General features: G+C 43.5%; 1 protein-coding gene across 1 annotated transcript in view; it reads right to left on the minus strand.

The window, feature by feature from the left end:
• galnt10 (UDP-N-acetyl-alpha-D-galactosamine:polypeptide N-acetylgalactosaminyltransferase 10 (GalNAc-T10)) overlaps positions 1 to 27500 on the minus strand; it is a 56601-nt gene that overhangs the window by 8269 nt on the left and 20832 nt on the right. Inside the window, exons 5-10 of the mRNA XM_076986926.1 lie at positions 10944 to 11129; positions 9464 to 9647; positions 6313 to 6430; positions 4328 to 4435; positions 576 to 797; positions 133 to 249 (exon numbers count right to left, since the gene is read on the minus strand). Of these exons, the coding sequence (XP_076843041.1) occupies positions 133 to 249; positions 576 to 797; positions 4328 to 4435; positions 6313 to 6430; positions 9464 to 9647; positions 10944 to 11129 (935 nt within the window). The remainder of the gene's footprint in view (positions 1 to 132; positions 250 to 575; positions 798 to 4327; positions 4436 to 6312; positions 6431 to 9463; positions 9648 to 10943; positions 11130 to 27500) is intronic.

The following is a 27500-nucleotide window of genomic DNA, read 5'->3' on the forward strand; positions in this document are numbered from 1 at the left end:
TGTGTGTGTGTGTGTGTGTGTGTAATATGTGTGTGTATTTGTGTAATGTGTGTGTGTGTGTGTGTGTGTGTGTGTAATATGTGTGTGTATGTGTGTAATGTGTGAGTGTGTGTGTGGTGTTAGGTTGGTCACCTGTCCATGACTCCAAGCTGTCTCTCCTCCCCCCTTCACACACGTCTCCAGGCGAAGAGGCGAACCTGAGGAGAAGTGTTTACTCTCCATGCAGAGACCACTGCCAGCATTACGCAACTGGAGAAACACACACACTCATTTTTATACAGCATATACCACTGACTACTAAATATAGCATTTCAACATATAATTTAGTAGTCAGTGGCAACAGAAATTTAAATAGAAGTATTTTTCTTTGAGGTCTGACTGAATGCTAAACAGTGAAACAATGGTCTGTTAGGATTAGTGTTAGTGTTGGGTTAGTGTTAGTGTTCGGGTGGGTTAGTGTTGGTTAGTGTTGGATTAGGGTTGGTTTTGGTTAGTGTTAGGGTAGGGTTAGTGTTGGGTTAGGGTAGGGTTAGTGTTGGGTTGGTAATTTGTGGGTTCTGTAGGGTATGGCGCACCTCTCCCCAGGCGCCAGCAGGGGGCTCCACAGGTGGGTAGTGTTTGGGCAGGTCCCACGCCACCTCCTTCATGAACCACTTAAAGCTCTCACAGTTCAGCCGGCTCCTCAGTTCCTTCTGTGCAGTTACGTCCCCCGCAGACAGGTGGCGATACTCAGGCCGACGCTGGTAAATGTACTCGGCGTACTCGTCCATCCACACTTCAGCAACCCGTTTGAGATTCTGTGGGGAAAACCAGAGACACTGAGGGGGAGTGGCTTGAAGAATAGGAGTGGCTTCTGTAAGCGATCCAATGATATCCCTACCCTAAAACCCTAAACCAGGCGTACTCAACTAAATTAGTCCACGGTCCAATTTTGGCAGATACCTGTGACCCGAGGTCCGGTGCGGCGGGGGCGGCGAACGTAAGTTGTTGGGGGGGGGGGGGGGGGGGGGGGGGGGGGGGGCGCAAACGTAACACTCGTGACGGAGTGTTTTTTCAATAGCCCTGAAATAAATGCTCCGGTTTTTTTTTGGTCCGTATCCAGTTAATCAGCAATGAGATTGAGTCCGGACAGGACTGCGTTCGGGTCCGGATCCGGACAGCGGTCCGCCAGTTGAGTACCCCTGTCCTAAACCCTAAACCTAGTCCTGAATCTTAAGTCTATTCCTAAATCAAACCCCCACCCCAACCCCATCCTTCCCCAGGACTACACACTCACTGCCCCTGGTCCTCTCCATACAGGGCCAGGCACAATGCATGCTGGTCCCACTCAGCGCAGTAGTAAAGCCCCAACACTGCTACAGCAGCAGAACCCAACACTGCTACAGCAGCAGAACCCAACACTGCTACAGCAGCAGAACCCAACACTGCTAGAGCAGAACCCAACACTGCTACAGCAGCAGAACCCAACACTGCTACAGCAGCAGAACCCAACACTGCTAGAGCAGAACCCAACACTGCTAGAGCAGCAGAACCCAACACTGCTAGAGCAGAACCCAACACTGCTACAGCAGCAAAACCCAACACTGCTAGAGCAGCAGAACCCAACACTGCTACAGCAGAACCCAACACTGCTACAGCAGCAGAACCCAACACTGCTAGAGCAGCAGAACCCAACACAGCTAGAGCAGCAGAACCCAACACTGCTAGAGCAGCAGAACCCAACACTGCTAGAGCAGCAGAACCCAACACTGCTACAGCAGCAGAACCCAACACTGCTACAGCAGCAGAACCCAACACTGCCACAGCAGAACCAAACACTGCTACAGCAGAACCCAACACTGCTAGAGCAGCAGAACCCAACACTGCTAGAGCAGCAGAACCCAACACTGCTACAGCAGAAGAACCCAACACTGCTACAGCAGAACCAAACACTGCTACAGCAGAACCCAACACTGCTACAGCAGAACCCAACACTGCTACAGCAGAACCCAACACTGCTACAGCAGAACCCCTCACAGGTCGTGTAGATCACAGCAGGCATCGCTCCACAGTCCCAGCTGGGGAAACTGGAGTGACTTCCCTGAAAGGCCCTTTCAAAATGGAATTTCATTCAGACAAATCAACAATGGAGTCCATTAACTCCAAATTCATTAACATTCCTGCCATATACAACGTGAGCTGAACTACAAGTCCCTCCCCCAGTGTGGAAAGAAAGAGTGGACAAAATTACCTCTGAGACCTCAAGGAACAACATCTACAAGGAAACTGAACCACACAGAGTCTTGTGGCCGATCTACACCACACTGTAGTACTCTACGCCACACTGTAATACTTTACGCCACACTGTAGTACTCTACGCCACACTGTAATACTTTACACCACACTGTAATACTTTACGCCACACTGTAGTACTCTATGCCACACTGTAATACTTTACACCACACTGTAGTACTCTACGCCACACTGTAATACTTTACACCACACTGTAGTACTACGCCACACTGTAATACTTTACGCCACACTGTAGTACTCTACGCCACACTGTAATACTTTACACCACACTGTAGTACTCTATGCCACACTGTAATACTTTACACCACACTAGTACTCTACGCCACACTGTAGTACTTTACGCCACACTGTAATACTTTACGCCACACTGTAGTACTCTACGCCACACTGTAATACTTTACGCCACACTGTAGTACTCTATGCCACACTGTCATACTCTACATTACACTGTAGTACTTTACGCCACACTGTAGTACTCTACGCCACACTGTAGTACTCTACGCCACACTGTAGTACTCTACGCCACACTGTAGTACTTTACGCCACACTGTAGTACTCTACGCCACACTGTAGTACTCTACGCCACACTGTAATACCCTATGCCACACTGTAATACCCTACGCCACACTGTAATACTCTACGCCACACTGTAATACTCTACGCCACACTGTAATACTCTGCAAACATCACTCACCAAGTGGGCTGTTATCAAATGCACAGCAGGTTTGTTTTGTTTGTAGACAACTCATTTCTCAGAGAGCAGACAGCAGAGTTGTGCAGGGCGTGAGATAAACAGATCACACTGTCAGATCACACAGTCACATCAATGATGTGTCAGCTATGTCAGCTATGTAGACACACCAGCTGTCTGGATGCATGTGTGTATGCAAACATGTGCATATGTAAACGTGTGTGTGCGTTTACATGAATAACTGTGTGCAAGCATTTGTGTATGTTTGCATAAACTTGAGTCTCTGTGTGTATGCATGTGTGTGTACATTTGTGTGTGTGTGTATTCAAGCTTGCAGTTCAATAATAACAGAAAAAGAGTATTATTTCAGATATGAAACATCTGAGAACACCGCTGAAGCCCATGTTGGTACATTAGCGTTCACACATCTGCTCTGTGGGCCAAAGCTGCGTCTCCACCTCAGATCTTCGCGCCAGCAGGATGGACTCACCCGTGCCAGGCTGACCCCTATGGGCACTTTGAACTCACCCGTGCCAGGCTGACTCCTCCGGGCACTTTGAACTCACCCGTGCCAGGCTGACCCCTCCGAGCACTTTGAACTCACCCGTGCCAGGCTGACCCCTCCGGGCACTTTGAACTCACCCGTGCCAGGCTGACTCCTCCGGGTACTTTGAACTCACCCGTGCCAGGCTGACTCCTCCGGGCACTTTGAACTCACCCGTGCCAGGCTGACTCCTCCGGGCACTTTGAACTCACCCGTGCCAGGCTGACTCCTCCGGGTACTTTGAACTCACCCGTGCCAGGCTGACTCCTCCGGGCACTTTGAACTCACCCGTGCCAGGCTGACTCCTCCGGGCACTTTGAACTCACCCGTGCCAGGCTGACTCCTCCGGGCACTTTGAACTCACCCGTGCCAGGCTGACTCCTCCGGGCACTTTGAACTCACCCGTGCCAGGCTGACTCCTCCGGGCACTTTGAACTCATCCGTGCCAGGCTGACTCCTCCAGGCACTTTGAACTCACCCGTGCCAGGCTGACTCCTCCGGGCACTTTGAACTCACCCGTGCCAGGCTGACTCCTCCGGGCACTTTGAACTCACCCGTGCCAGGCTGACTCCTCCGGGTACTTTGTAGGGCACGTACTTCCTGAACTCACCCGTGCCAGGCTGACTCCTCCGGGCACTTTGAACTCACCCGTGCCAGGCTGACTCCTCCGGGCACTTTGAACTCACCCGTGCCAGGCTGACTCCTCCGGGCACTTTGAACTCATCCGTGCCAGGCTGACTCCTCCAGGCACTTTGAACTCACCCGTGCCAGGCTGACTCCTCCGGGCACTTTGAACTCACCCGTGCCAGGCTGACTCCTCCGGGTACTTTGTAGGGCACGTACTTCCTGTAAATGTGTCCCACCCTGGAACAGGGGACGTCCTCCATGCGTCCCCCACACATCCACACCTGGAGAGGGCAGAAGAGGGCGGAGCACCCAGCATCACACCTGCTCATAAATAACACCTGGACACCCCAGCTGATGGTTTACATGCAGGTGTACAGGTTAAAGGATGATATGATTTCCTCATATCATACACAGACACATGTCCTACAACATTTACATACACTCTAATGCCCTCTCCAGCCTTCTCTTTTAGTACTGCTGTCAGTTGTCAGCACTCACGCACACACACACACACACACACACGCACTCACACACGCGCACTCACACACACACACACACACACACGCGCGCACTCACACATGCGCACTCACACTCACGCACACACACTCACACACAGAGAACACTCCCAGTACTCCACTTCCATATCAGTATTATAACAAATCACTATTATACCATATCACAGTTATACCAAATCACTATTATACCATATCACAGTAATACCAAATCACTATTATACCATATCACAGTAATACCAAATCACTATTATACCATATCACAGTTATACCAAATCACTATTATACCATATCACAGTTATACCAAATCACTATTATATCATATCACAGTTATACCAAATCACTGTTATACCATATCACAGTTATACCAAATCACTGTTATACCATATGACTGTTATACCATATGATAGACGCCCCCAGGGTCATGACAGCATTACAGACAACTGAAACATTTAAAAGTTAAAATGAATCGATCAAGTTACTTGTTACTAATTTTAAGATATATTAAAGCTAGATTTCAAATTAAAAAGTGTGTGTGCATGAGAGTGTTTGTGTGTGAGTGTGTGTGTATGTGTATGTGTGTGTGTGTGTCAGTGGCGATTGCTTTAAGTCTGCAAGGGAAGCTCAGCTTCCCCTAAAATGTAAAAAAATAAGAGATCAAACATAAACTGTTGTGTGTACATGTCATTGATTAAATATGCGCTACAACGCGCTCAACTTTTGTTCAGCGGCTTTCCTCTCACTCAGTCCCACAGCTTCACGGTGCTTTAAACGGTGTGGACGCTGAGCGTCTACAAAGTTCAATAGCGAAGCAAAGAGTGCAGCGAAACGAGACGAGCCATTGGATGAATGCTGGGCTTTGTCCCGCCCATCGGACGCTCAGCGTCTCTGGGGGTCTATGGGGCAGTGGGCTGGCCTCGGCTGGCCCGGACGTTCAGCTTCTGCATGATGATTGGATGATCTGTCTGAGGCCGAATCCCTTTTTGATTGACAGCGAAATGAGCGAATCAGCTAACTTTTGGTGTATACCTCCGCGGGAGCATTTAATTTTAATTTTTAAAAATTTTCATTCTGTTCTGAGTTGAACCGGAGATTTTCCTAATCTTCTTAGCAGCATTTTCTTCATTAAAAACGACTAGCGACTATTTCTGGTGGTTTTTGTTGTAGCTGCTTGTGTTTGGAGACTGACTTCTATCACTCAATCCGAAATTGAGCTTCCCCTCCTTGAAAGACCAGCATCCGCCACTGGTGTGTGTGTATATGTGTGTATGTGTGTGTGTGTGTGTGCTGTTATGGCTCAAAGAAATATTCCTGCATTTCACAGAAAATGTGATATTTCATGGGAAAAGTCTGAGGATGTGGTAGGAGCACTGAGAGTGATTGTGTGTGTGTGTGTGTGTGTGTGTGTATTTCTGTGTGTGTGCCACAGAATTGATCCCTCCCCATTATAGACCAACACTATATAGACTATCACTGACCTCCTCCACTATATAGACTATCACTGACCCCCTCCACTACACAGACCATCACTACATAGACCTGCATTACATAGACCAGCACTGACCTATCCACTCCATTACCAGCACTGTGTTCAAATGTGTGTGTGTGTGTGGATCAAAGTCCACTTAGATGTTTTGTAAACATACCTTAAATGAGATCTCATACTGTTCTCCTCCCCAGATCTCCAGCCCCATGTCATATCCTCCTAGTTCCCAAAACCACTTCCTGTCCACAGCAAACAGCCCTCCTGCCATTACAGGAGACCTGAAAGAGAGTCAGAACATGGCCGTCAATCAGGTGAAAAGCCCAAAAGACCCTTAATGCCTGAACACTCAATTCATTTAAATCAAATGTAACTGAGCGTTTGGTCTGCACACCACTACTACAGCACACACACCACTACTACAGCACACACCACTGCTACAGCTCACACACCACTACTACAGCTCACAAAACTACTACTACAGCACACACACCACTACTACAGCACACACCACTACTACAGCACACACCACTACTACAGCACACACACCACTACTACAGCTCACAAAACTACTACTACAGCACACACCACTACTACAGCACACACACCACTACTACAGCACACAAAACTACTACTACAGCACACACCACTACTACAGCACACACACCACTACTACAGCACACACACCACTACTACAGCACACAAAACTACTACTACAGCCCACAAAACTACTACTACAGCACACACCACTACTACAGCACACAAAACTACTACTACAGCCCACAAAACTACTACTACAGCTCACAAAACTACTACTACAGCACACAAAACTACTACTACAGCACACAAAACTACTACTACAGCCCACACACCACTATTACAGCACACACATCACTACTACAGCTCACACACCACTACTACAGCTCACACACCACTATTACAGCACACACACCACTACTACAGCACACACAACACTACTACAGCTCACAAAACTACTACTACAGCCCACACACCACTACTACAGCCCACACACCACTACTACAGCACACACACCACTACTACAGCCCACAAAACTACTACTACAGCCCACACACCACTATTACAGCACACACCACTATTACAGCACACACAACACTACTACAGCTCACAAAACTACTACTACAGCTCACAAAACTACTACTACAGCCCACACACCACTATTACAGCTCACACACCACTATTACAGCTCACACACCACTACTACAGCACACACACCACTACTACAGCACACAAAACTACTACTACAGCCCACACACCACTATTACAGCACACACAACTACTACAGCACACACACCACTACTACAGCACACACACCACTACTACAGCACACACACCACTACAAGAGCACACACACCACTACTAGAGCACACACACCACTACTAGAGCACACACACACCACTACTACAGCACACACACCACTATTACAGCACACACACCACTATTACAGCACACACACCACTACTACAGCTCACACCACTACTACAGCACACACCACTACTACAGCACACACACCACTACTACAGCACACACACCACTATTACAGCACACACACCACTACTACAGCACACACACCACTACTACAGCACACACCACTACTACAGCACACACCACTATTACAGCACACACACCACTACTACAGCACACACACCACTACTACAGCTCGCACCACTATTACAGCACTCACACCACTATTACAGCACACACACCACTACTACAGCACACACACCAATACTACAGCACACACACCAATACTACACTACTACACGCTCACTCTTTATATCACCCCAGGGCTCTTAACTCATCACTGGCAGCTCGGTACATTTATGCATTCATGCTCATATTTATGTTAAGCACTTTATGTTTTTCTTCACTGCATCAGTCTGGGTGTAAGGACCATTAGTACATGACCACGGCGAACAGCACACAGGCACAAAACTGTCACTACCAAATCTCTAGACACAGAGCATGACTTCATCTATGCTTTTAACTGAATTTCCTTAAATGTGTAAGATTTGCGATTTGTGTAATTTGGGATACATGAATTTTCTTAATCCTTCACTGTCATACTCTTAACTGTTGTAAAAATATCCTGCAGTGTGGCTAACAGCTCTGCAGGACCTGCATTCAGGTGCCTTGCTTAGGGGCACCTCAGTCATGGCCTCAGGTCTGGGAATGAAACCCACGACCCTCCGGTCACAAGACCAGTTCCCTACCACCAGACTAGGGCTGAACGATTAATTGCATTTGCGATAATTTCGCGATTTTTTAAAACGCGATTGTCTAATCGCACAGGCTGCGATTTAAACTGGTCACGTGACTTGGGAGCGAGCCGAGCCGAGGACGAACGGAGCAAACCCGAGCAGGAGGCAGAAAGGTGGAGAAGTGAAGTTAACACAGCGCACTTTAACTTGTTGCACAATGGCTTCAGGCTCGACAGAAGCTGACACAACTGAAAGTCTAATACCAAAGAGGGGCAGCACATCAGTTGTGTGAAATTACTTTGGCTTTTAAAAAGATGCTGCTCAACGTCAGGTACCCTGCAAAACGTGCCTTGCTACTGTTGCTACGACGCGAGGTAACACTACAAACCTTCTTCAGCATAAAAAAAAAACACCACAAAGCCTCGTATGATATTTGTAAGGCTAAAATGCCAACGACCAGTGCTGCCTCTTTCAAATATGCAAAAGTGTTTCTCTGCGCTTATACAGCTTTAGTATGCGGTGAGCAGCAAAATACCGTAAAATCACGCATATAGGCGCAATAAGATTTAAAGCGCGGATGAATCGCGAAAGCACGGATAGCTTGACCGCGGTCCAGCAGACAGGGTTCACTGACCGAACCGTTTGAAAGTGTAACTCCTTATGGATGTAATTCGAAGCAGCACGCTGAAATAACTCGGGCAGTAACGGAGTTCATAGTGAAAGACATGATGTCCGTTAATGTAGTGAACAAGCCCGGCTTCATGGCTTTGTTAAACACACTGGATATGCGCTACCAAATGCCCTCACGCACATATTTTAGCCAAGTTGCTATACCTGCAGGGTTGCCAACTCTCACGCATTGAGCGTCTTAGACTAAAAAGTTAGTAGTTCGCTCTGGCGCCAACCACAGGCCTGAAGTGGAACAATGGAAAAAAATCGCGATTTTAAATCACAATCGCAATTTATAGATAAAAAATTGCAATTAGATTATTTTCCAAAATCGTTCAGCCCTACACCAGACCATGACTGCCCTTAGTTAGTCACTGTGTTGTCCTGACGTCCTGCTGTTCTTACTCAAAAGGTTCACTGGGGTCGTCCTTCTGTAGTTGGGAGGGAATGGGGATGCGTTTGTAGTACATCTCCCAGTCGAAGGCACCCCGCATGGCGTCGCCTGCCTGGGTCTCATAGCCAAAGTTGTCATGATCTATCACATCAATCATCGGGCACACGATCGTCTTCCGGTTATGGGCGATGCGATCTGAAAACAGAAGCATTCAAAATGGAAATGAACTTGTGCAGGAGTAAGAAAGCAAAGTAACATGAACTGAATCTTTACCCAGCTGAACTGAATCTTTACCTAGCTGAACTGAATCTTTACCTAGCTGAACTGAATCTTTACCCAGCTGAACTGAATCCTTACCCAGTTGAACTGAATCCTTACCCAGCTGAACTGAATCCTTATCTAGCTGAACTGAATCCTTACCCAGCTGAACTGAATCCTTACCCAGTTGAACTGAATCCTTACCCAGTTGAACTGAATCCTTACCCAGTTGAACTGAATCTTTACCCAGTTGAACTGAATCTTTACCTAGCTGAACTGAATCCTTACCCAGCTGAACTGAATCTTTACCCAGCTGAACTGAATCCTTACCCAGTTGAACTGAATCCTTACCCAGTTGAACTGAATCTTTACCCAGCTGAACTGAATCCTTACCCAGCTGAACTGAATCCTTACCCAGTTGAACTGAATCTTTACCCAGTTGAACTGAATCTTTACCTAGCTGAACTGAATCCTTACCCAGCTGAACTGAATCTTTACCCAGCTGAACTGAATCCTTACCCAGTTGAACTGAATCCTTACCCAGTTGAACTGAATCTTTACCCAGCTGAACTGAATCCTTACCCAGCTGAACTGAATCTTTACCCAGCTGAACTGAAGCCATACCCAGCTGAACTGAATCTTTACCTAGCTGAACTGAATCTTTACGTAGCTGAACTGAATCTTTACCTAGCTGAACTGAATCTTTACCTAGCTGAACTGAATCTTTACCTAGCTGAACTGAATCCTTACCCAGCTGAACTGAATCTTTACTTAGCTGAACTGAATCTTTACCCAGCTGAACTGAAGCCTTACCCAGCTGAACTGAATCTTTACCTAGCTGAACTGAATCCTTACCCAGCTGAACTGAATCTTTACGTAGCTGAACTGAATCTTTACCCAGCTGAACTGAATCTTTACCTAGCTGAACTGAATCTTTACCTAGCTGAACTGAATCCTTACCCAGCTGAACTGAATCCTTACCCAGCTGAACTGAATCTTTACGTAGCTGAACTGAATCCTTACCCCGCTGAACTGAATCTTTACCCCGGTGAACTGAATCTTTACCTAGCTAAACTGAATCCTTACCCAGCTGAACTGAATCCTTACCCAGCTGAACTGATTCCTTACCCAGCTGAACTGAATCTTTACGTAGCTGAACTGAATCCTTACCCCGCTGAACTGAATCCTTACCCCGCTGAACTGAATCCTTACCCAGCTGAACTGAATCCTTACCCAGTAATGGGGGCAGCCAGTTGACGTTGGCCTCACAGTGTGAGTCCAGGAAGGTGATGACCTCGCCCTTAGCCGCTGCCGCCCCCAGCAGCCTGGTGCGGATAAGCCCCTCCCGCTTCTTGGTACGAAGGATGCGGACTTTAGGGACGTGGACCATGTATTTCTCCAGAGAGGCCTTCAGGTGTTCTGAGAGAAGCAGACGGGCAGACTGATCAGACACACACAGCCTGCTAGCACACTGGGGCGTACAGCTGCACTCTGTGTGTGTGTGTGTGTGTGTGTGTATGTGTGTGTGAGCGTGTGTGTGTGTGACCGTTTGTGTGTGTGACTGTGTGAGCGTGTGTGTGTGTGTGAGTGTGTGTGTGTGAGCGTGTGTGTGTGTGTGTGTGTGTGACCGTGTGTGTGTGTGGTAGTTAAACTCTCACTCTCCTGCTGATCCTACAGCTCCAACTCAACCACCCGTCATTGCCCACACACACACACACACACACTCCAACTCCAACTCACTCTCATCTCAGCTCTAACTTCCTATTAACTTACTATTCCACCACATTTCACAGTTACTTCACAACAATGGTAATGTCAGACTACAAAAGAATCACACACAGGGAGGAGGCACGCGCACACACACACACACACACACACACACACACACACACACACACACACAAACACATCGCAACTTCAGACACTGACTTCTGCCAGGTTGTTAAAAAACCTCAGCTGGTGCTGATTTCAGTCCTCATCATAGCTCCAGTCGTGACGCCCACACGTGAGTTCTCCACAACAGCCTACAGAGCACACAATTAAACCCCCCCCCCCCACACACACACACAATTAAACCCCAAATGGAAAGATTAAAGGAATCTCAGAAATGGATGAAAAATAATGGAGTTCAGTCAGCATGCTCTCATTTGCATAATATAAATGAGACCATGGGGCGACACGAATAGGAAATACATTACAAATCCAATGTGAGACCAGCCCAAAGACACAGAACAAAGAGTGAAGCAGCTGGTATAACAGGTTCAGCCTTACACAGTCTGTAATGTATACAGACAGTCTCTAATTTACACAGACAGTCTCTAATTTACACAGACACAGTCTGTAATGTATACAGACAGTCTCTAATCTACACATACACAGTATCTAATGTATAGACACAGTCTCTAATGTACACAGACACAGTCTCTAATGTACACAGACACAGTCTCTAATGTGACAACATGTGTTGTGAAAAGCGCTATACAAATACATTTGATTTGATCTCATCTGCATAAGACACGGTCTCTAATCTACAGTCTCTAATCTATACAGACACAGTCTCTAATTTACACAGACACAGTCTCTAATCGACACAAACACGGTCTCTAATGTATACAGACACATTCTTTAATGCAGTGGTTCCCAAAATGGGGGGCGTGCCCCCGAGCTATTGCAGGGGGGGCGCAGAGCTTGAAAGTAAAACAAGCTTGGAAGGTTGCGTCGCGACCGGCGTGAGTGTCCGTGAAAAAACTCTTAAGCCTGGTTTATACTTTCTTATACTTTCTATACTTTACTTATACTTTTATACTGGTTTTTATAAAATTACGTAATCGCGGTGGCTATGCCCATGCGCGAGGGTCTCGCGCGCTGTCGATTCGCGAGCTCGTGCACCTCTCGAATTTTGTAACTTCGCGCGCGCGCCGCTCCTCAGCACAATGAACAAAGTCACGTTTGCAGGGTACATACACATTTATAAGGTGGAATTAAAACACTTGTACGTCACTTTCAAGGTCCAGTTCAATATTTCCCAGAACGATAAACTTAAATAAGTTAAATATTTATACATATACTCGTAATGATTCGAAATAATTTGCTTTTTTATCACATTATTTAATGGTGGTTTATTTTCAAAACGCCCAATCTTAACGTCTTCACGTTCTCTCATGTTTCGTCCTGGAATTACAAGAGGCTCGTATTTGTTAACGTAACACAAGAGAACTATTCAGTCAGACAGATATTTGTTGTGAAACGAAGTAGTTACAATTTCAACATTTTCAAGTACTTTAGCCTAAATTCCAGCACTTTTCAAACCTGAAACACAAAGCAACATTAAAATTCGGCAGGTAAATGTTCATTCCCCTTTTTTTGAGGGGTGTTTCTTTATACTACCACATCATATCGTTTCGGACAAAACTACAAAGAATGTGACGCGGCTAGTATAAACGCCTCCACCATTCGCGCAGGTTCATAGATGTATATAGATGTATATTTCTATCTATATAGATCTATGTATCAGGTATGTATCATTTTTACCGTCAGAGCTTTGTGATTAATTAATCAAAATTAATTGCATTTTAATCGCATTTCAATATTTAACATGAGAAATATTAATTTAAGTTTGAATGATGAATGAATCAATGAACATAATCATAAACTTCAACATCTTGTTTATTTTTCCACCAGTCTACTACACAGACCAATAGATGAGTGCAGAAAACAGAGCAAACAGTTTTCAGAACACTGGAAATTCTGACCAAAAATGTTGTTTAATTTAGGAAGTTTTGCTCAGGATATTGGAAGAATAAGAAAAACTGAAGTAAATCAAATATGTTTTTAAATACCATTTTAGATTGTAGACTTTTTCTTTAATTTCTTTAATTTAATTTTTAAATATCACTGAATTACATGAGCTAATTCATCAGAGGCAAATATGGACTTTCCTTTAAACAAAAGGAACTTTGATTGTTTGATGGGCATTTGTTGCATGTACAGACACAGAAATTCACACAAACATATACAAACACACACACACACACACACACACACTCACACAGTGGCTCACAAAGACACAGATTTACACACATGTAAACCCACACAGACTCACACATGCACGCGCACACACACACACACACACACACACACAAACACAGACAGACTCACGCAGACACACACACACACACACACACACACACACAGAGACTCACACAGACAGATTTATACACATGTAAACCCAAACAGACTCACACACGCACGCGCACACACACACACACACACACACACACACACACACACACACACACACACACACACACACACACACACACACACAGTGGCTCACAAAGACACAGATTTACACACATGTAAACCCAAACAGACTCACACACACACAGAGACTCACACAGACAGATTTACACACATGTAAACCCAAACAGACTCACACACGCACGCGCACACACACACACACACACAAACACAGACAGACTCACACACGCAGACACACACACACACACACACAGAGACTCACACAGACACAGATTTACACACATGTAAACCCACATAGACTCACACACACACACACACACACACACACACACACACACACACACACACACACACACACACACACACACACACACACACACACACACACACACAGACATGTCTCCAATATCTATTTAACACTTATACAATCAAGAGGCCCAAAGTTTCTACTGTTGCCTAGCACTGTCATGGCAACTGTAAAAATCAGTAGGATTAAGAGTGAAAGCTCTTCACTGAGCTGTAGATCTGCTCCCGTGTGTCCTGCTCCACAGAAACCTCCTCATCGCGAGTGCGCAGTGCTGGGAGAAGCTGTTATGTCTTGGAGAAGACTTCCTTTAAGACTGAGAACGCCCAGCCACTAGTGCAGATAACAGATTGATTTCAAACATAAAAGCTTAACTGGCTCAGAAAGTGTCTACAGCATTTCTGAGGTGATGTAGCAGTCTGCTCCTTAATGACGCGGCTACGCAGTCTGGCAGGAACTTAAAATAAACCTGCTCTGAAGACTCAACACAGGACCTTTACAAGACGCTTTCAACTAACACAAAGCTAGAAGCACAGTGTTGCTAGGATACAATCACAAAACGTCAACCACCTTTCTGCACATTTGCTGTCAGACACACACACACACACACACACACACACACACACACAGAAACAAACAAACGCGCACACACACACACACACACACAAACACAGAAACAAACAAACGCACACACACACACACACACAAACACATGTACTTGGCTTGGCTAAACACACACACAGAAACACGTAGAAACACACACACACACACACACACACACACACACACAAACAAATAAACACACGTACTTGGCTTGGCTAAACACACACAGAGAAACACACACACAAACAAAAACACACACACAAACACACATGTACTTGGCTTGGCTAAACACACACACAGAAACACACACACACACACACACACAGAGAGACAGAGAGACAGACACACACACACACACACACACACACACACACACACACACACACACACACACAGGCTCCTGGACCAGTAAAGTACAGCGTATCTCCACCACAACGGTAGAATGTAATATACAATATGGGTTGTGCGGCACGACGGTATTCCGGTATACCACGATATTTAATTATGATAACAGTATTATAAAATGGTGATGGTATATTAACTACGGTGGCGTTTTACAAACTGTGAATCTGACGGAAAGGGTAGGTACAACATACAGGAAGTGCTTGTTACTGAGCTTTATGTCAAACTACTGGAGTTTGCGGTAAAGCTAAACCATGTTTTGTCAAACTCATTTTAGCCAATTGGCATGCTTTTGTTTTTCTTGTGGTAAGTTGTTGAAGCTAGCTAGCTTTGGAGATTAATGAAAGTAAAGTTACTAAAAGTAAGTAGACTGTAAAGAGACCGTTTAGAGACAACTTACTTTCATTAACATGTTCATGTTAATTAAACTATCAAATGTTAATGAAAGTAAGTGGACTGTAAACTAGCTATTCCTTTTATTTTGCCATTTCTGAGTGGTGTAAACATTGACAGTCTCCTTCTGTCTTCTCTTTTAACACTAGCATGACTGATATTTCTCGTGGACATGCTGTCTGTCATTATTCCACACTTCCATGGTGCTGACCAGTGGCGGATGCTGGTCTTTCAAGGAGGGGAAGCTCAATTTCGGCTTGAGTGATAGAAGTCAGTCTCCAAACACAAGCAGCTACAACAAAAAACCACCAGAAATAGAAGCTCGATTTGTCGCTAGTCGTTTTTAACGAAGAAAATGCCGCTAAGAGGATTAGGAAAATCTCCGGTTCAACTCAGAACAGAATGAAAATAAAAAAAATTTACATTAAATGCTCCCGCGGAGGTTTACACCAAAAGATCGCTGATTCGCTCATTTCGCTGTCAATCAAAAAGGGATTCGGCCTCAGACAGATCATCCAATCATTATGCAGAAGCTGAGCGTCCGGGCCTGCCGAGGCCGGCCCACTGCCCCATAGACCCCCAGAGACGGTGAGCGTCCGATGGGCGGGACAAAGCCCAGCATTTATCCAATGGCTCGTCTCGTTTCGCTGCACTCTTTGCTTCATTATTTAACTCTGTTAGACGCTCGGCGTCCACACCGTTTAAAGCACCGTGAAGCTGCGGGACTGAGTGAGAGGAAAGCCGCGTCGTTACCAGTGATAAGAAACTGATTCTGAACAAAAGTTGAGCGCGTTGTAGCGCATATTTAATCAATGACATGTACACACAACAGTTTATGTTTGATCACTTATTTTTTTACATTTTAGGGGAAGCTGAGCTTCCCTTGCAGTCTTAAAGCAATCGCCACTGGTGCTGACATGTTGGAATTTAAATTCTGCATTTCAGATCTTCATCAGACGCAGCATTTAAATGCTAAGAAAGTCAAGTTAGTGTAACGCCGGAGATTCGTGGTGTAATGGAAGTGAACACTTGTACATAGAGATTATTTACGGGAATGACGTGGCATAATGAACAGAAACAAGAAACACAGACTATGCAAAAACCAAATAAGAAAACACACTAAAGTAGAACATGAAATGATATAAAGAACTAGAATAATAAGACACACAACCGCAATAAAGAATCAAAATGAAACAATACAGGAATTAAAGCAAGGCTTTAAGTATTTTTACTTAAAGCCTTGCTTTAATTCCTGTATTGTTTCATTTTGATTTCTGAACCACCCAACCCTAGTATGTAGAAATAGATACAATATTCTCTTCTTTCAGTAGAACATCTGCTATATTTTGTTCTAAAAGATAAAGGAGGGCTGTGAAATTAAAAAATCTAAATCTTTCTAACAATCAATTTTTTTAACTATATATGAAAGGTCTGTATATAAAGAAATAGCAACCAAATAAGTGATATAAAATAAAAATTAAAAACAGAATTCAAATTTTACAATAATGATTCTGACATAAAAAGCCCTGCAGCAACAACTGTTGGTCTCCTAACTGGATCAAACACAATCTATTTGAACTTCAAGGTGTCTTTCAGTGTCCAACACAAGGAAAATGTTTACAACTAACGCATTACATTTTTAAAAGATCAGGATTAACAGGGTACTTGCACTTAGCCTGGCTCGGTGAGGGAGCATTATGAGGCCTCCATGACTGAACACCCTCTCTACTGCTGCACTGGAGGCAAGTCAAATACCAAGATAACTGGGTAAACATTAGGTTGTTATAAGTAATGCACTAAAGGCTGGATTTATATACTTTTGCGAGTGACCGCAGCGTGCGACTCCGCTCACCTTGCGTGAACCTGTGCGAGCGGCAGCATTTATATATGATGCGTCACGTTCTTTGCAGTGTTCTCCATAACCATATGTGGTAGTATAAAGAAACACCCCTCAAAAACAGGGGAAGGAACATTTACCTGACCAATTTTAATTTGGAAAGTGCTGGAATTTAGGCTAAAGTACTTGAAAATGCTTGAAATTGTAACTACTTGGTTTCACAACAGCTGTCTGACTGAACAGTTCTCATGTATTACGTTAACAAATACGAGCCTCTTGTAATTCCAGGACGAAACATGAGAGAACGTGAAGATTGGAGATACCCCTCGCTGCAGAAGCAAAAGTCCAGGGGGTGGAGCTGGATCTAGACTCCTCCCACCGTGGTGTTTTCATTGGTCTGAAGTAATTGCACTACGCAGGAGTTGTTGTATCAGATCAGCCATTTCAAATCACTGTTGCCGTCCTAAATTGCTATTCGTATTTACTCACTTGCCGTTCATTTGTGAACAATCACGAATGTGAAAGTAAGCTCATAATAAACCAATTGTCATCTTGCTAATGCTAGTAACAAGTTTCCTTTGGTTATTATACTAAATCTGACTGTTTCTGTTTGCAGAAACAACCACTGTTAAGCTTATCTAATCTAGGTGTCTAAGTAAGTGACAGTAAAAACTGATGTTAGAAGACGAGCGGTTAGCTAAATAAAATACAGATGTATTAAATACTTATGTATGTTGTGTTCTTCATATTGGACATAAACTGTTAAATTAATTAGTGTTTGCTGTAGTTACTTATAATTTGTAATGGTTGTGCTGTTCGGTATCGCATGGACACGTCGAGGGGGGTTATTCAGTAGTGCGTGCATGTAACGGCCATGATCCTCATTAACCAGTTCACTGAAAAACTTCACAACTAATATAATGCTATTTATTAGGCCTGTGTTGAAAAAATCGATTTTCCGATTCAGAATCAATTCGCATAATATGATCTGATAATCGATTCGTATGTCCAAAGATCGATTTTCCCCCAGCAAACTTTTACCCCCGCCTCGTCACTGAATTCACGCAGACGTGCTCGGTCTAACTAACTGTGAAACAACGTGGCTCGGACAGTGACGGTAACGACGATAGTTAAATCGGAAATCTAAAAACAGAAGGACAGTTTATCCAGTGTCAGTGACTATTTACAGTTAGTCCATGTCACTCACAGTTTACCCAGTGTTTTTACAGTTTAAAAGTTTAAAATGTTCTTGTAACGTTGGGCGCAAGGCGATCGACGAGACAGAATCCTTTGCACTTTCCAAATTGTCACGTTTATTACATTTACCGAAGTGCAGACAGCGCACATAAAACATGTTTACAACGAACATGTGTGACTCAAACAACGATGAGCACAGGACACTGTGCGAACGCACATTAAATAGACACAGGTGAGACGGTATAACACAAGACGCACCCGCACCCACGGAGATCTACAGGCACAGACGAGTAGACGCAGACGGCATTAACATGCCCAAAAGGGAGGGGTCGGGGTCCTCAACGTGACAGTTCTTTTCTTATATTCGCACTTTAAAGAAAAATACACGTTTACATTTTATACTTTCAGTTTATTAAGTGTGAGCACTTTTAAAATAAGAATGCATTTGGTAGCAACAGCTTTTAGGTGAATTCTTAATTATTTCAATCATAATAATAATGCACTGGTTAGTGTCCCAGGAGTCCACTGTTGCAGATATAGACACCTCAAAGATGTCCTCTGTTTATTGTCCTGGATTACCTTTCTTGAAGGTAGATTTATGATTACCCTTTTCACCAGTCTTCCAGCCATCAGTTACTACCAAATACCAGTAACTATTTGCTGATTAATATCGATATAATACTAGTTTTAACATGTTGCTTCTGTACACAGTCAGGAAACAGCTCAAATACATTTTTAATAACACTAAACCCCGAATTGGATCGAATCGATTAAATCAGATTAAATCGAAATAAATCGATTCTTAATCTTCAGAATAGGAATCGGATCGATTCTTGGAATTTGAATCAATACCCAGCCCTACTATTTATATTTTTCTATCCATCTATAGATGCATATCACGGTTTTGAAAAAAGGACAGACGCTTTCAGTTGTGCAGTGCACTACATGTTGTAGTAAATACCACTGTCCATTCTGCACACCTGAAGTATACCGTCCTAACGAAAAAAGTAATTTTTATTAAAGGTAAAAAAAAATGAAATACTACATATTTAAGAAATGTACTGTACTTTATTATCATTATTCCTGTCCACTTTTATGTTTTCTTGTAAACTTTAAAAAATGTGTATTGTGTTATTTAAATAACATTTAAAGAACATTTTGTTCTTTATTGGATTTATATTTCCTGGTCGGAAAACGTAAGCGACACGTAGGAGGAGTTGGATTAGATGCAGCTCCGCCCCCTGGACTTTTGCTTCTACAGCGACGGGTACTTGCAAGATTGGGCATTTTGAAAATAAACAACCATTAAATAATGTGATGAAAAGCAAATTATTTTGAATAATTTAAAGCAGGGATGTCAAAGTCAAATACACAGAGGGCCAAAAAAACAAATTTGCTACAAGCTGAGGGCCGGACTAGTTCAATGTTTATTAAAACATATTGAAATGATTGCACATAGCCTATTGAACCAAGACCTAACACAGTGTATATTATTTAATGCTTAAATGAATAAAGCAATATTTTCTTATGGATCTGTCAGTAATTTCAAGTGAAAATATTTTTCAACAAGCAAACATGAATAAAGTAATAATGGTTTGAAAAGTGCTGGAATTTAAGCTAAAGTACTTGAAAATGCTTGAAATTGTAACTACTTCATTTCATAACAAATAGCTATCTGACTGAACAGTTCTCTTTTATTACGTTAACAAATACGAGCCTCTTGTAATTCCAGGACGAAACATGAGAGAACGTGAAGACGTTAATATTGGGCGTTTTGAAAATAAACAACCATTAAATAATGTGAATAAAAAGCTAATTATTTCAAATCATTTCGAGTATATGTATAAATATTTAACTTAATTAAGTTTAACGTGCTGGGAAATATTAAAATGGACCATGAAAGTGACGTACAAGTGCTTGAATTCCACCTTATAAAGGTGTATGAACCCTGCAAACATGACTTTGTTCATTGCGCTGAGGCGCGGCGCGCGCAAAGTACAAAATTCGAGAGATGCACGACCTCGCGAATCGACAGCGCGCGAGACGCTCGCGCACGAGCTGAGACACTGCGATTACGTTATTTTCGCCGCGCTGACCTGGTGCAAAACACCATAGGGCAGCTGTGGCCTGCGGGCCGGTTCTAACAGTAATTAAATATCATCCAGGGGGCCATAGATAATCAATTCACGGGCCGGATCTGGCCCGCGGGCCTTGACTTTGACATATGTGATTTAGAGTATATGTATAAATATTTAACATAATTAATTTTAACGTGCTATACTGTAAAACATTACAGCCACATTATGTTATGTGAACTCACTTCTTCTTTTCAGTTCCAATTGCCATGGTAAGTTTAGGATATTCAACTCAAGTTCCTTCGTCTTAAATAAAAATAACTTAAAATACCACGTTGTCTTAACTTATGGTGAGTTTTTCAGAATTGCCCAAGTTTATTTAACTTATGTTTGTAAGTTATTGGTTAAAAAAAGGAAAGTGGGAAGATTTGAATATGCAGAGATGTAGGCACCATTTTAGAATTTAGAAAATATTGGAATACTTTTTACAACTTTAAAACCATGGGAGCATTGGGCTAACCACTTTTTTACAGCGGCATAGCAATTAATATTAACAAGGAGCGACAAAACATCAACTATAAGGAAGTACTTTCAGCGGCGGAGGGACACGCCTGACTCCGGATTGCAATCTGAATGCAGCGTGATTTACCAAGTGGAGTTTGGCAAGCTGGAGTAGCATTTACAACGGAACCACACAGCAGCGACAGCGGGTTTTCATTGTTCACAACCTGCAAAATTGCTCCTAACGTATGTCGTGCATTGTAACACTATTTATCTGTTGGTGTTGAAGAATTTGTCTTTACTCTTTAGACTCTTTTAAATAATTAAACTATCGTGGCGTTGCCACTGGTGTATAGGGGTGGACCATGGAGTACGCTACCTCCCATGAGCACTTGCGGCACGAAGCGGTACGTTAAAAGAGTAAATGTTTGGTTAAATGTGATAGATTATGTTATTATGTGGTTTGTTTTGGTCATACGTGTTTGTTCCGTACAGTCACTTGTATTTATTTTAGCACTGTTTGGCTCACCGTGTTCATGTCATGTTGGAAGAGTGATGACCTGGTTTGAACAGCGTATGTAAAAGAACAACAAAAATGTTGGGTGACTGTGTGACCCTCTCCTTATTGTCTAAAAAGGAGTTAATAAAGAATTGAAGTGAACATGCAAAATCTGTCGCATTTTCTCTTCAGTTTATTTTGGGTCCTTTTTTTTTTTTAATTAAAGAAAGATGTACCAACAGCCAAGGTGAAAGCTTAAGTAACATTAAGTAACAACAATGATAGAAATAATTAAAAAACATAAGCATTGTTAACTTAAAATAATAAGTTATGTGAATATTGCTGAAGTTTTAATGTGTTATGTGTTAAACCAGTCAGGAATTGCAAGTTTATTTAACTAAATAGATCATTTTTAAAATGGATAAATTAAACACAGTAAGTTGTTTTAATTCAGTGCATCAAGTTGAAACAATGAATAATCAGTATTTGAACAACTTGTTTAACTTAACATCTTGAGTTGTAACAAAGGTTTCCTTCAAGTTGAGTTTACTCAGCTTTTTAAGGCAGCAGGGGAACTTATGTTGCTGAGTTTAACCAACTTGAAATGTTTTACAGTGTAGGAAATATTGAAAATGGACTTTGAAAGTGACGTACAAGTGCTTGAATTCCACCTTGTTAAGGTGTATGAACCCTGCAAACATGATTTTGTTAATTGCGCTGAAGCGCGGCACTCACAAATTTAGAGGTGCACGACCTCGCAAAAGTGACAGCGCGCGAGGCCCTCGCGCGGGGCGGAGCCACCACGTTTACGTCATTTTCGGCGTGCAGACCCTCGCGCCGGACGCGACGTGTCAAGTATAAACCTAGCTTAACGTTACGTCAGCGGGAAGTGAAAAGCATACAGACAGGTGGAGAAGAGATTGTCAAATGAAACACAAAAAGAACATTAAAAATAAAAGATTGTTCACGAGTCTCAAATCACGAGTCCAAATCGAGTTGCAAGTCTTTTGAATGCAAGTCTAAGTCGAGTCTGAAGTCGCTGTATATGCGACTTAAGTACGACTCGAGTACGAGTCCTAAACTCGAGTCCCCATCTCTGGCTAGTAGGAACACTGTACATCAGCCATGTTTAATGAAGTGGTCTCTTGAGGTGGCAGCATCTCGAACTGCAGACAGGAACAAACTGGACAGAACCATTAGGAAGGCCAGCGCTGTCCTGGGTGGAGAAGATAGGATGTTATCACCTCTTGTGAAGGTTGAGTCCCTCCCCAAGTATGAGCCTCTAGTAGCTCTGGGCTGCTCTGACTCACTGCTTCACCCCCAATGTGTGACCGAGTGACCCTTCCTGCTGCAGTTAGACTGTACAACCAGCACTGATCTCAGTACAGACTCACACTCCATCAGTCCATTCACATCACGACTGTACAACCAGCACTGATCTCAGAACAGTACAGACTCTCCCTCCATCTGTCCATTCACTGTACAAACAGCACTGATCTCAGTACACATCACAAACACACAACTTGAAATACTCATTTCATTCTTCACCCCGATGTGCAATATGCCCACATGCATTTGTGTATAGGGTTAGGGTTATTATACATTTTTATAACTTTATATTTTAAGTTAACATATTTTTTTAAATCTTAAGATTTATGAATTATATATTTAAAAAATAGGAGAAAATGAAACATGAAAGTTCTCTAAAACCATTATATTAGTTTTAGGCAGGCATAGCATTTATCACATACACACAGGCAATATTACACACACAGGCACACATACACACACAGACAATATTACACACATACACAGGCACACACACAGGCAATATTACACATACACAGGCACACACACACGCACAGGCACACACACACGCACAGGCACACATACACACACACACACAGGCACACACACACACACACACATACAGACACACACACACACACACACACACACACAGGCACACATAAAACGCAGTGATGGTACCCCCCTTAATTTCAGCCTAGCCCTCCTCACGACTCTCCATGTGTGTGTGTGTGTGTGTGTGTGTGTGTGTGTATGTGTGTGTGTACACTCTCACACTTCCTGCTGCAGGGGTTTGAAGGTAACTGCCACCGGCTGGCTGGTTGATTGATTGGTCAGATATGGCTTCCATTTGTAGAAGGTCCAGGTATAAATAGTCCAGCTGACAACTGGAATGGTGAAACGTCCACTCTGGACATAATAACGCAGCGGCGGCCTGAGACTCTCAGAGGCTGAAACGCCAGTAAAGCACATGGAGCACCATGAGCAGAAGGACTCAGAGGGCCAAGCTGATCAGACACAAACACCAGTGGAAGATCAGACAGGTGGACTAGTCGCGGCAGATTAATCAGATTAATCAGATTATTTACTTCTGCAAGAGTCAGTCAGTCCCTGCATTGTAAAAACAGCACGACTCACCAACCTACAACTTTACATTCTACATGACAAAAACACCCTCTTTCATATTAATGCTGCGAGTTCAAAGATTCAGAACAGAACTAGTATATTTTAACTCTCTTTTCAATAATTTATTCGTTTCAACATTTTTCAAAGCTATTCTTTAGCCCAGAGGATGTTTGCATCAGACCTGCAAGGCACATCAGGTTTCTGACAAATTTCTGCAACTCAGAGGTTGAAGAAGCCGAAGGTATGATCACAAAATGGAGCTGGTGGGCGTGAATCCTGCTTAGAGAATCCAGAGGCTGTCAGGGAAAATTCATAGATGGATTCTAGAGACTCTAATTGGGAAAGGCACAGACTGATTCTAGAGGCAGACACTGAGAAAGGCTGATTCTACACGTTGTCCCATTAGAGCGTGGTATGACTCTCATTAGAGCATTGAAGCAAATGTGACACACTCCTATAAATAATTTTAAATTATTAAAATTTACCTTAACACCTGTATACCCATCTTAACCCTACCCCTAGACCTAACCCTAATCCTAACCGTAATCCTAACCGTAATCTTAACCCTACCCCTAGACCTAACCCTAATCCTAACTGTAATCCTAACCCTAACCCTAGACCTAACCCTAATCGTAATCCTAACCCTACCCCTAGACCTAATCCTAATCCTAACCGTAATCCTAATCCTTTCCCTAGGCGGCGGTGCCGTTAGTCTTCAGACGCTGCTCTGCACAATGAGCAAGTCAAGTCAAGTCAAGTCAAATTTATTTATATAGCGCTTTTCACAACACACGTTGTCACAAAGCAGCTTTACAATCGTATGGGTCCAGAACCCTAATGAGCAAGCCAAAGGCGACAGTGGCGAGGAAAAACTCCCTAGATGGTGGGGATTAGGAAGAAACCTCTGGAGGACCAAGACTCAAAAGGGAACCCATCCTCCATTGGGCGGCCCGTTAACACAAGTCTGTGGTCGCAGGGTGGTTTCAAAGTTCTACAGCAACAGTCCAGGCTCCTGTTCCCCAGCCAAGCAGCCTCAGCTAGTGCAACTGCAGCAGACCTGAATAAATGTGACACGAATCCAGAGTCTGGACACACCCCCACCATCCCGCAGAGACTGGACACACCCCCACCATCCCGCAGAGACTGGACACACCCCCACCATCCCGCAGAGTCTGGACACACCCCCACCATCCCGCAGATCACCTGCAGGACACATGGTGCTCTTTCGGAACAGGAGCAATAGCGATTAGTGGATAGGTCTGGCAGGAGGGGGGGACTCCTAGTGGTCACACTGTGGAACTGAGATTTGTAGATCCAGACCTGATCCTGCAGGATTACAGCAAGATGTCTGTACATGTATGGAGGACTCCAACATCACAAAGGCAGCGGCGGTACTGTGAGTTGATGCTTATGGCCCCTAGGGCATGGGTTAAAGCAAGAAATTTTCATTTGACTGAAAATTTTTCCTGGCAAAAGACAATGCTAGCAATTACTGAAAATGTGGTGTAGTTGGGACACGACCTCTTTTGCCTAATTCTACACAATAAACACATTTATAAAGTATATTTATCTAAACAGCCTGTGTAAGGAGAGAAGAGAGAATCTATGAAGCGACAAAATGCAACACCTGAGCAATAAATGTACATAAATCTGGGGGTCCTCTTCAGAAAACTATTTAAAGATCAAGTCAAATTTAGTGAATCCTGGTGAGTTTTAAAAGGTATGAAGCTCTCTTGTTTTTATCAAATTCACTATTCACAAAAACATAAGCCGTAAGATTACCTGCTTTAAGTAGGTATGTTACAAAAAAATTACACTGGATAGAGCTTTTAAATACAAACAGAACAAAACCATCCATGTTAAGCCTGGTTTAAGCCATTATATTTGACGCGGCGCGTGCGGGCGGCGCGGGCGGCGCGTGCGCCGAAAATGACGTAATCGCAGTGGCTCCACCCGTGCGCAAGAGCCTCGCGTGCTGGTGATTCGCAAGGTCGTGCACCTCTCGAATTTTGTAACTTCGCACGCGCCGCGCCTCAGCACAGTGAACAAAGTCATGTTTGCAGGGTTCATACACCTTTATAAGGTGGAATTAAAGCACTTGCACGTCACTTTCAAGGTCCATTTCAACACGTTTTCAATGTTACATTTAATTAAGTTAAACATTTATACATATACTCGAAATGATTCGAAATAATTCGCTTTTTATTCACATTATTTAATGATTGTTTATTTTCCCCAATCTTAACGTCTTCACGTTCTCTCATGTTTCCTGGAATTACAAGAGGCTCGTATTTGTTAACGTAATGCAAGAAAACTGTTCAGTCAGACAGATATTTGTTGTGAAACGAAGTAGTTACAATTTCAACATTTTAAAGTACTTTAGCCTAAATTCCAGCACTTTTCAAACCTGGAACACATAGCAACATTAAAATTCTCCTGTTTTTGAGCGGTGTTTCTTTATACTACCACATATCGTTTCGGACAAGACTGCAAAAAGAATGTGACGCGTCAACTAGCCTCCGCCGTTCGCGCAAGTTTGCACGAGGTGTACAGAGTCGCGCGCTACGGTCACGTCAGGCAGGAGGGAGGTCACTTTTCTACATAATGTCCGTAAATCTGAAGGCGGAATGACCCGCAAGTCAATCAAATGACACCGCCGTCATCCATCCAGCGCTGATGAGCGCCAGTGAGAATCATATTTCGGCCACAAAAGATAGCACGCACGCGCGTGTGGTTTATTATGATTTGACGGATTTTTTCCCCAAAAAAATCTAATGACGGAAATCCGTCGTAGTGACGGAGAACTTTAACCCATTCCCTAGGGCCATATCACAGGAGCCAGACCCTGAGCCCCTGGGCCCCTGACCCCCTGGGCCCCGGGGCCTGCTTCACAGCCTGCTGTTAGCACCATGATGACTCTCTGATTTGTCTGGTCCAATCACAGAGAGAAGCAGCGATCATTTCAAACATTTAACATCGGTAATGCTCAAGTAGTTAATGCTGTTTCTGATTTTTACACTCCCAGAATTTTGCAAAAATGTACCAAAATGATTTCACACAAAGGTGGTATTAGCTACATGTAGAGCTGTACTGAACTACTACACTACTATTCCAATACTTTGTACATGTGACCAGCTCAGAGGTGTGTCCTGCGGTCATGTGTGCATGTGTGTGTTGTGAGTGTTTGTGCATGTCTGTGTGTTCACAGTGTTAATAGCATTATATCCGGCCAGAGTTGCAGACTGATCTTGGTTTATTCAATCAGGTAAAAAAAATAATAATAATT

The sequence above is a fragment of the Brachyhypopomus gauderio genome, unplaced genomic scaffold (assembly GCF_052324685.1).
Source record: "Brachyhypopomus gauderio isolate BG-103 unplaced genomic scaffold, BGAUD_0.2 sc50, whole genome shotgun sequence".
Classification (NCBI taxonomy): domain Eukaryota; kingdom Metazoa; phylum Chordata; class Actinopteri; order Gymnotiformes; family Hypopomidae; genus Brachyhypopomus; species Brachyhypopomus gauderio.